General features: G+C 36.9%; 1 protein-coding gene across 1 annotated transcript; it reads left to right on the top strand.

The window, feature by feature from the left end:
• Positions 1-9,074: 9,074 nt before the first annotated feature.
• Positions 9,075-10,763, top strand: LOC136797408 (ATP-dependent DNA helicase RecQ-like). Its single transcript, XM_067053990.1, has one exon. The coding sequence runs from the start codon at positions 9,075-9,077 to the stop codon at positions 10,761-10,763; it is 1,689 nt and encodes a 562-aa protein (XP_066910091.1).
• The last annotated feature ends 1,137 nt before the right edge of the window (positions 10,764-11,900 follow it).

The raw sequence follows: 11,900 nt of genomic DNA, 5'->3' as shown, positions 1-11,900 counted from the left end.
TTCGAGCGTTGGGAGTCTGTTGATTCGAAGTTGGATTAGTCGGATGTAAGACTTCCCGGTGACGTGTCTTGGCGCGTAGTTTAACCTGGTGCTACCGTTCGGGTTGGATAGACATTCCCTTAGGTGGCTGCCGTCAATAGAGTCGTACAGGTTGCCAATACGTTGATTTTTGGTGTAATTCAGGGCATCCTCGACAGTGTGCTTGTTGATCATTGCTAGCAGTTTCTGGCGCAGATCGTGTACGTAAGTCGAGTTGGCGAGGTCACGTACGGCTAAATCAGTTGAGTTTTCGAGATTTCGTAGACGTTTCAAGGTGTAGCGTGGAATCGTCTCCTCGAATTTGCCGAAACCGAGTCCTCCTGTCGAGATTGGAGCGTGGAAGTACATAGTCGGAGTGTCGCTTGGGAGTCTTGTGATATCCTTGATCGTCTTGCGTATTGCCAAGTCGAATGATTGTAACAGACCCTTCGTAACTCGTCCGAGGACAAGCTGGTGGGTGAATTTAGGAATCACATTGTCTCGCAACAGAGTTAATTTCTGTTGGGGTTTCAGGGGGGAGCCCTTAACCCTACCTAGCATTGATTCGAATTCGGTCAAGCTGGGTTTCAACTTTCCCCTTGGGTCGTACTTAATCCCTAGGTACTTAAAGGGTGAATCATAAGTATTAGATGGAATTGGTTTTCCGTTAATGGAATACGACCGCTCGCGACTGACGACGATCACTCGGTCTTTCTTGGAAAGAAGGAACCGAAAGGAGAAGCACTTTTTGGCATTGACTGACATAGACCGCTTCCGGAAGAAGTCGGCCAAGATTTCAATGAGCCGGTTCATTCCTGCATGACTTTCAGCCAGGAGAATGATGTCATCGGCGAAAGCGAGAGCGTTGGCAATTGAGTCTGAGATTTTCGCTCCTATCCACGGGGGGAGGAGGTCGAATAGCTCATCGAGGACAAGGTTGAACAAGATGGGGGAGAGGGGATCTCCCTGCTTGACGCCCCGTAGGAGACGGATTCGGTCAAGTTTCACTGGCCCGCATGAGATGTTCGTTGTGGCGCCAGTATATGTGTTGATGATGTAGTCGATCATCTGTTCTTCTACCTTGTGCCGCCGAAGTGCTCTGGTCAGACTATGATGAGATACCGAGTCGAATGCTTTACTCAGATCTATCCCGACAATGGATAAGGTAGAACGACTCTTCCTGGCTTTCTGAATTACTGAGTCAAGGATAAGAGTGTTTTGAGCAATACCATCCATGGGAAGGAAAGCCTTCTGTCTGGGATTGAGATGAAGCGCCTGAGTTAGGCGTTTAGCGAGGATACGATGGAGAAGTCTCGCAATGACGCTACTAATCGTAATCGGTCTCCAGTTGGAAGCGTAATAATAATAATAATAATAATAATAACGAATGTTTTAAGTGGCTGGCTCCGAAAAATTCTAGAGCTTTTAGACAGCTCAAGAATTGTTTCCACGAAGGGCCACTACGAACAGAACAAGAACAGTAACAAAAAGGAACAGGAAAATTGGATTTTAAATAATTGGAGAATTAGGTGAAGAAATGTTTTCTTGCTCTACTCTTGAAAGACACAATCGATTCAGCATCACGGCATTCCCTGGGTAGGTTATTCCAGATAGGAATTGTAGAGCTTGCGAAGGTTTTTGCTTCAAATCTGTTTCTGTTTTGCCGTACTGCTAAATTATTCTGAGCGGCTAATCTAGTGTAGTGGTCGTGAATGTTTCTAGCGAGATTTACACGCTCACAAATATATTCGGGAGCAAGATTGTTAATAGCTTTAAAAGTCATCAATGCAGAAGAATAGTCACAAAGCTGACGAAAATCTTTATTCATTGTGTGGACTTGATTTATCTGCCGAGAAAGAGAATCAAACTTTCGTAATACTGCAGCAGACACCTTGCTCCATGAATTAAGGCAGTAGTTGAGATGCGGAAATACAAGAGCGTTTATTAGTAGATTTTTAGTACTGTCATCAACTAGATGTGATATTCTTCTAATCTTGTTTAGACTAAGATAAACTTTGCTACGAACATTGCTAGCTTGTTTTTCCCAGGACATATTCTCATCGAATATGACACCAAGGTACTTCACGGCACTTTTACATTCAATCTCAGCGTTTTGAAAAACAACTGGTGGAAGAGTTTTGCATTCGTTAACCTTTTTGTTTCTTCCGAAAAAGATAACTTCAGTTTTATCAGTATTGACTGAAAGCTTGTTGTTGTAAAACCAGGCACTGAGATCCTGAAGCTGTTGTTCCAGTCCTGTTTTTAAAGAAATAGGGCTACGAGCACTTTGAACAATGATTGTGTCATCAGCATATAAATGGCAAAACGTTTTGGGTTGGTCAATACAGTCAAAGATGTCGTTGATGTATAAAAGGAAGAGTAAGGGCCCCAGGACAGAACCCTGTGGTACCCCATAAGCTTCTTCATTTGCCATTGAGGATTGAGTTCCATCTATTACAGAGCATTGTTTTCTGTTACTCAAATATGACTGGAACCAATCGAAAGGTGTATCTCTCATACCATAACAGAATACCTTTTTCAAGAGAATTTGGTGGTCGACAGTATCGAATGCCTTTTTAAGGTCGACAAGAACAGCCCCTACATACTTTCCATTTGCTAACTCGTCAAGAATGAAATCGGAAACGCAGATAACTGCAGTGTCCGTTGAGTGTCCGTATCGAAATCCTGATTGTGATGGATTCAGGATCTTATTGTTGTCAAGGAAAGTCGAAACTTGTTCATGAACTACTTTCTCAAAAACCTTCATTGTGATTGGGAGGATGGAGATCGGTCTGTAGTTATTGACACTGTCCACTTCACCTTTTTTGAACACAGGGGTTACCCTTTTTTGTTTCCAAGTTTCTGGGACAGCCCCTGTTCTAAGAGACAGATTGAAGATGTGAGAAAGGTAGAACGAGAGGATAGGAGAACCAAGCTTTAGTGATTTGACACAAATACCATCTAGTCCTGTAGATTTATCATTATCTAGCTCTTTAATCAATTTTTGTACAGTCGCCAGAGAGACATTACTGAAGATGAAGGAGTTAGGGCAGACAGACGGACAAATGTGATCAGTACGAGAGAAGTTAAATGCAGCTGCTAACTTTGAGCCAACTGAGACAAAGAAGGAATTGAATTTTTCAGCAATTTCTTTACTGTCAGAAATTTCGACCCCTTTATCATCTGTGATGAATTGGGGTGAGTTGTTTGATTTCTTGTCATTTGGGACAAGATTATTTAGAGTTTTCCAAAGTTTCTTGGAATTTGACTTGTTTTCATCAAGCACGCGTTGATAGTGTCCCTTTTTAAGTCGATTATTCAAACTAACGACATAGTTTCTCTGTTTTTTGAATCTGTTCCAATCAACAACAGTTTTCGTCCTGGATGCAATTTTTTTCAGATAATCCCTTCTTTTTATTGCATCTAGAAGGTCTTCTGTAACCCAGTGAGGGCTGGAATCGCGCAACCTCTTTTTGGTTAAAGGAGCGTGACGATTTAATATCCCGAGGATATTTTCATTGAACTGGGACACAGCAGTATCAACATTGTTTGTATGGATTACTTTCGACCAATCAAGGTTTCCTAGATCATCTAGAAATGCCTCTTGGTTGAAATTTTTGAAAGATCTGGAAGTGAGAAACCTTGGTGATTTTTGAATTTTAATTTTCGACCTTTTGATACAAACAAGTGAGTGGTCACTTAAACCCATGTCAATGACTTGGCACTCAGTTGCCTCTTTACTATTTGACAGAATCAGATCAATCAAAGTAGATGAAGTTTGAGTCACCCTTGTCGGTGATTCGACATGCTGAACTAACGATTTATCTTTACATAGATCGTGGACGGCAGAAGAGAGATGGTTTCTCCGCAGCATGTCACAGTTAAAATCTCCTAGTATAAAAACTTCCGAGTTCTTTGGGATTTTCTTTGGGAGTCCGTCCGGCTTTTTGGGAATCAGAGTAGTTCTATTCTTCTTCCACTGAACGGGTTGAGTTCCCGTGACGAGACAGTAGTTGAATATCATGCAGATCGAGCTCAGATTGGCAGCTTTTAGGTCTTTGACTTTGAAGAAGTCAGGGCTTGCGGCCTTGTTGGGCATGTTTTTCAACTCTCGTTTGATCTCCTCAATGGTGATTGGGAGAAAAGTCGGATCGCTTGAATCTTAGACGATCTTTGATGAAGAATCCACAGCCAGAGTTCTGGGTTCTTCCTCTGATCAGTCGGAAATCATGGTATCCCTGTAGAGAGTAGGTCTTTTCGTGTTTTGTTTTGTCGTCTGGTTCCCAAATTTCGCTCAATCCAATAACATCAAATGGATTATCTAGATGGCTAAGAAGACATGAGAGTTCATCTAGATCTGATATTTGTGTGAAAAACAGAGAAGGTACTTACCTGTTTGTTCTGAAGTAGATTAAATAGTTCAAAGAATCTATGATATGAGAAATTTACAATGATGCTGTTGTTATCTTCAGAGTTAGGATCAGTTAATGTAAGGTTAGGGATGTCAATTCTTGAATAATCATCAGTGTGTTTAATGTTTGTAAAATTATCTTTGATTAAGGAGTTGTAGTTTATTTGTGTTAGTTCATGGTGATCTAGTTCATGAAATGGAAATGTGAAGCATTTGTTACAAAACCAAGTTTAATTTTTTAATTTCTGACTTTTTTATGTTTAACCCTATTAGCCCCAGGGGGGGGGTAGAATCTACCACGCTGGAGTTCTTTTGTTTATATCTCGGAGAAAAATTATTCAAACAACTTGAAACTTTCTGACTTTTAATAAAATCTTATTAAGAGTACTTGTACAAAATTTTAGGGTCATAGGTTGTCCAGATCAGGTTTTATGACTTTATTGTGAAACATGACATAAAACCCAGCTAAAATCCTTAAAACTCAAAATTTTAAAGTGCTGATAACTTCTAAACTATTTATTCAATCATTTTTAAATTTTGACACGTGATAGGCATTGATAATACAAATTTAAAAAATCTAAAGAAAATTTTTGAAAATGATTACGTCATCATTTATGACGTCATCAAATTATGAAGATTTTACTCATCTTCAGCATAGATTTTAAGAAAAAATCTTCATTGAAATTGCAAAACCCGCAATTATGTTAAAGAACAGTCTTTTACCTTTCAGAATCTTCAAACAGAATCGAAATATCTTTATTGGTTCGACTGTAATAGACATTTTTATAAACCATATATTTGGGTTTTTTTCCGACAGGTGGAAATTTTGTGATGACGTCATCAGTTTTTGAATGACGTCATCAATTTTTTTTTTCTTCCTGGAAAATTGTATCATGATGGAGAACATCTGTACCAAATTTCATGGCCATAGCTCTTCTACATCGAAAATAATCGAGGGTGGTAGATTCTACCCCCCCCCCCCTCGGGATACAAAAGTCAAAAAAGCTTGGGGCTAATAGGGTTAAGCAATATTGATGAACAGGTTTGAAGTAAAGTGAACATTCTACTTTGATTTGGTTACATCTTATTGTTTTATCACAAAAGTTACAGGTTAATCTTTCAATGGCTTTCAATGGCTTTAATTTTATTATGTTTAATTGGAAAGCTTTGTTGGTAAGAGTGGAGAAAGGAAGATTTGGTTGGAAGCAAGGTGGACAGAAGTAAGCATCGAGGATCCTAAAGCACTTTTGGCTAAGTTTGAGGCAGGTTCTATGAAGCCAGGTATTACATAATTCGCAGTAAATACAGTCAGTAGGGGCTAGCTTATTGCATATGTGGCAAATGTAGTTTTCTACTAATAAAATTTTAGTCATATATTAGTTTGTGTTTTTATAATGGTCTTCAGTTTGTAATCATTACTCAATGATTCATTTAGATCGTTCATTTTGTTGAGTCATTGGTTGATTGTTGATTTCGAGTTTTGCCACATCCTCTTTGGTTTTGATAACATGAATCTTTTTGCCTTCACTCACCCCTTGAAGCTTTAATTACCCCGTTTGACGAAGTCCAAACCCATTTCATCCTCCCAGTGTTTTGTAACTTTTGTTGTGCGCATCTAAAAATTTCACCATTTAGTTGGGTTAAACTTTCATTGATGTAAATTGGTTTGTTTTCTGTGTATGCAATTGATTTTGCAGTGATTTTACTTTCTTTAAGTTTCTTCCTTGCATTGTAGAACGCGTTTCTTGATTTGCGGTTAACAAATTTGACAATGATGCCAGCTTTTTCGCCAATTCGTTGTCGGTGTGAGATATCAATGTCTGAACTCTGTATTGGTACATCTAATTTTGTAATAATGTCACCAATGATTTTGTCTGTATCCTCTTCCTTTTTGTAAGGAATCCCTTGAACCACAATAATTTTAGAACTTTGTATGTTGAGGTAAATTTTGTTCTTTTCTAAAATTTTGAGCTTGGATATCCGGGCTAAGGTCCTACGTATGCTAGATGCACTCTTCTTTTTGAAGATGCTCTACCCAGAATTTCAGAACTATTCAAACGCATGCTCAATCAGGGAGCTGAAAGATCTTTCTTGCGAAAACAAATTGTAAAGTGTTTTGATAGATTTCCAGAGACTTTCATGAAATTTGGAGAATCTTTAAATGATTTTTTAGTGCATCTGCATTTTCGAAAAAATAAAACATTTTGATCTTATGTATTGTCTGTTAGTTTTCTCAGTCACTTTCTTTTTTCGTTCTTTCCCGTGCGTCTGCAAGGCATTTCGGACTTTAGGTGTCGAACCGGGTTCTGGGCCTACTTTTTGAAAATTTGTGTTTTTTGAACTTGTTTGATTTGTTGTTTTTTGTTGATTCTGTTGTTTAACCCCTTTTTTGTTTCTTTGTATTTGTTAGCTGGGAGACCCGTCTACTCTGTTCGTGTGGTTTCGAAGTATAGCATTTAGTTAAAACGAAAAATAATATAGAAATAAAAGAGTAGCCGGGTATTTTTGTAGATGCCAAATCTGGTCGCAGATTTCTATTGGCTAGTTGAATCACGTGGTATTTTTGAAATAATTATGTTACAGACTCGCACTCGCTGTGCTTTGTTTTGGTTTTAGCAGAAATGGATCTGACAACTTTAGTAGATTTCGAATGAATTGTCTGTATTTCTTGATTATTTTCAACAAATAAAGGCTTAATATCTGTAGCCAGGAACTTAATATCTATCAAAAGGACACTGTTGTACTAATTTTTCGTTCCATTGTGGACTGGCGATGTGGTTTGGATTTGTGGAGCTCATAGTTCATCTTTTTTCTATGTAGCTATATATATTGTTGCATGTTGGTCGTCAAATAAAATCAATTAATCGATCGACCCAATCAACACAGGAAAAAATGTTCGATTTCCAAGGTTGGAAATTCGATATTTTCGGGTTGGAAATTTTGGTTTTATAATTGAAGGTTGGAAATTTGAGCGATTACTTTAAAGTGATTTGGAAAACGTAAATTACCCATAGGTTTTGTAGAATAAACCAATGCGCTTGAAAAATCAAGCGAAAAAAAAACAATGTAGAAATGACAATTTTCCAAGGCTGGTTGGAAAACATGACTTTTTGGGTGGGAAATTTTTATTTTCCAAACAGTTTGGAAATTGAAAAAAAAAGGTCAAAAATCGATGTGAAAATACATATTTTTGTAAACTTGATACCTCAGGTTGAAAAAGTAGACTTTTTGGGTCGGAAATTTGTGTTTCTCCCAAACAGTTTGGAAAACGTTAAAAATCAATGTGGAAATTACATTTTTCTAAGATTGAGAGCCTTTCTTGGAAAACTAGACTTTTTGGGTTGGAAATTTGTGTTTCTCCAAACAGTTTGGAAAACGTTAAAAATCCATGTGGAAATTACATTTTTATGAAATTGAAACTCTTTCGATTGGAAAACTAGACTTTTTGGGTTGGAAATTTTTGTTTCTCCGAACAGTTTGGAAAACGTTAAAAATCCATGTGGAAATTACATTTTTCTAAGATTGAGACCCTTTCTTGGAAAACTAGACTTTTTGGGTTGGAAATTTGTGTTTCTCCAAACAGTTTGGAAAACGTTAAAAATCCATGTGGAAATTACATTTTTATGAAATTGAAACTCTTTCGATTGGAAAAATAGACTTTTTGGGTTGGAAATTTGTGTTTCTCCAAACAGTTTGGAAAACGTTAAAAATCCATGTGGAAATTACGTTTTTCTAACCATTTTCTGCGCATGCTCCTATGAGAAAACCACAAGCGATTTTTCGCTCAAAACTGTTTTGATGTATAGCAAACCTGGATATTAGACTATAATGTGAGCAGTCAAGCTGTAAGTTTCCGTCAGGTGAGGCGTCGCTTCGGAGCGGCCTCGGTCAATCGCAGTGAGTTCGCACAGTGAAGCACATAGGGTACTTGTGTCATAGTTTCAAATAGCGCCCTGCTGAGCTGTGTGAGTGATCTAAGATCAACCACGTATCTGTGCGAACAATAACGAGAGATTGACCGGGAGCCATCGAGCCTAGGCTAGCGAGTGACTGTTCACAAAAACAATAACCTTGCTTAAGATCTCTTTTCCACATCTCTGCCATCACTTTTTGGATTTTGGCTTTTTTCAACCTAGATTTTCGAAAATTCCAACCTTGTTAAATTTGGATTTTGGCTTTTTTCCAACTGAATTTTAAAAAATTCCAACCTTGTTAAATTTGGATTTTGGCTTTTTTCAACCTAGATTTTCGAAAATTCCAACCTTGTTTTCCAACTGAATTTTAAAAAATTCCAACCTTGTTAAAGTTTGGATTTTCGCTTTTTTCAACCGCGATTTTCGAAAATTCCAACCTTGTTTAAGTTTGAATTTTGGCTTTTTTCAACCTCGATTTTGGAAAGTTCCAACCTTGTTTAAGCTTGGATTTTGGCTTTTTTCCAACTGAATTTTCAAAAATTCCAAGCCATGGAAAATGCAACATTTCCAACCTTGGACAATGTCCCACATTTTCAGGTTGGATTTTCCATTGGATTTTATCTTTTTTCCAACTAAGAAAACTTGAAATTTCCAACCTTGGAAATCGAAAATTTTTTCCTGTGCAATCAAACCATAAACAATCAATCTAATCAATTGATCAATCAATCAGAATGGCAAATGCTGTCGAAAATTCACTATCACAAATCGATAAAAATTACATTGTCAGGCCAAAACAACTGGAAGCTATCATTAACATTTTGAAAGGCAAAGATACATTAGCTATTTTACCCACCTCATATGGTAAAAGTTTAATTTTTCGACTCATTCCATCAGTCTGCAAGCAATTGAAAGGACACACAAACAATGCAATTGTGGCTGTTATCGCTCCTTTAGAGTCAATCATTAAAGACCAGATTGACGCTGCAAATAAACTTTCTTCCTCACTTGGCACCAGAGCATGCAGAGTTGATAGTTCATCTGCCAATGTAAAATCAATCCAAGAGGAGGGCTATAATATTCTCATTGGTACACCTGAGTCTTGGTTAGAGTCTGATGCGAAAGACCTTCTATCATCGACCCATTTTCAAAAACACTTGAAATGCATTGTAATTGATGAAGCACACCTTGTTTCCTGGGGCCATGGTGATGCCTCAGATGAAGAGCCTTTTCGAGAAGCCTTTGGAAAAATCAGTGAACTTCGTAGTTTTGCTTGTGAAAGTGTTCCTATCCTTTGTTTAAGTGCTACTGTTGGTGAAAATAACTTTGATTTAATAAGCGTTTCATGTGGTGTGTCTAAAAATGGATTTTTTACTGTGTTTTCCTGTAGCGATCGTCCAAACATAAAATTATCTTTATATCATTGTGAAGAAAAGTCCATAAGTTGTTTTGATTGGGTCATCAAATTACTCAAAAATGAAGGAGTTGACTGCCCAAAAATTTTGATTTTTTGTCGTACGCAAATTTTATGTCGATGGTTATACGAACAGTTTCAATTTAGCTCGTTTGACATCACCGAAAAGTTTATTGGTATATACCATGCAAGTTCCTGGCCACACAAAAAGAATGAGTATTTAAAATCTTTAACCTCAAATGACGGAGAAAAACGAGTCATCATTTGCAGCAGTGCTCTTGGCTGTGGTGTTGATTGCCAAGATGTAAAGTTTGTTTTGCATTTTGGTCCACCACATAACCTTGTTGATTATGCCCAAAAAATTGGTCGCGCAGGTCGCTCAAATGCTCCAGATTGTCATGCAGTCTTATACAGCTTCCCTCAAGCTGCCAAAATTGCTAATGATGTTAAAAGTTACATTGACCATACAGGATGTCTAAGGAAAAAACTGTTTTCTCCTTTCAGTGAATCAGATACTGAGATCTCACCTGTTCAGCCTGGGCATGACTGCTGCAATATTTGTGCACAAGATTGTCATTGTGAATCTAAAACATGTAAACAATCGTACTTTGAAGTTACCTTATCAGATGAAGATAAACCTGTCGAAGTAAGAAATGTAACTGACAAGGACTGTGAAACAATCCAATCAAGATTATTCAACCTTCATGAGAAAATAACTAAATCTTCAAATGCAATGTTTGTTCCCTCAGGTATCATATCTGGATTAACAAATGAAATCATTTTTCAAGTTGTACACCTGAAATTTATCAATTCAGCTGAGTATATCACCACAAACCTATCAATCGTTTCTGAATCTCTGGCAAAGGATATATTTGACATTATTGCTAGCCACTTTAGCAATACAGCGCTTCCTTGTGAACCAAAATCTAAACAAATTGTGAAAAATGTGGAAAAACAATATGAATTTGGGTATTTTGAATTTGATAGTGATTTTTCTCTTGAAGATTAATGATGCCTATTAGTCTTCAAATATTTTTTAATGTTATTTAGAAGTATTTTGTTTTTAGTGCTCAATTTTCTTTTATTATTTTTTAAGATGATCCTGTACCCATTGGAGTTTAGCAGAGAACAAAATCTGAACTAAATAGAATTTTTGAAGTCATTACTCTCAGGTACCTAATAGCCGGGGGGTTTTGGAATAAGCGGGGGGGGGGGTTGGAAAAATCTCAAACTTAATAAGCGGGGGGGTTGGAATAAAAAAAAATGTCCTGGATGGAAAACTTTTGAAAAGGAGGCTAATACAGCAGAATTAGGACAAAAGAGGGAACTTTCAAAAACATTTCCGAAAAAATCAATAAGCGGGGGGGGGGGGGTTGGAATAAGAATGTCCTGGGTGGAAAATTAATTAGCGGGGGGCGGGGGCGGCTATTAGGTACCCGAGAGTACCAGATCGAATAGGTGTGTGAAAAATGTTATGAAGGACAACTTATACATGTTGTTGAATTTAATGAGTTTAGGCCAAGAAAGCTATTTGTAACAATTCTAAAAATTGAAACCACCAGGTAGCTCCTTTTATTCTTTCATGTCAACTTTCAGAAAATGATTACAATGTGCATGGGCTACAGTATAATTTAAACAAAATAAACCTTTTTCTACAAAAAATTCATCATATTGTTAGGTGATAATTATTTTGTATGTTATTTTGAATCTAGGTCTTTGTTTTCTAATGACCGATTTTGAAAGTTATAAAATTAAGGTAGCTTTCTAATATACAGTAACAACCATCTTGAAACATACTTCTTATAAAAAATTAGTCCCCAACAATTTCAGTGTGTAAGAAATAAAAGTGTAAATCCCGCCTAAGGCTAAAATAATTATAGCCTAACGATATATTATAGAAATATTTACAGTACTCAGGCTATTGAAATAACAAACACTTTCTACAAAAATTATAAAAACACATAAAAACATAAAAATTTATGTATTGTTAAAAATAAGACTAAAAAATTATCAAAAATTAAATATCAACTAACAAAAAATGCAACAAGATTCCATATACGTGAATATATATACACAAACTAAAGTAAATGTCTCAATATAAAATCATTCAAGTATCCACTGCGAAGTCAATGATGCTACTGGTGTT

The sequence above is a fragment of the Clytia hemisphaerica genome, unplaced genomic scaffold (genome assembly GCF_902728285.1).
Source record: "Clytia hemisphaerica strain Z4C2 unplaced genomic scaffold, Clytia hemisphaerica genome assembly, whole genome shotgun sequence".
Lineage (NCBI taxonomy): Eukaryota > Metazoa > Cnidaria > Hydrozoa > Leptothecata > Clytiidae > Clytia > Clytia hemisphaerica.
This window is presented reverse-complemented; position numbering and strand designations above follow the sequence as displayed.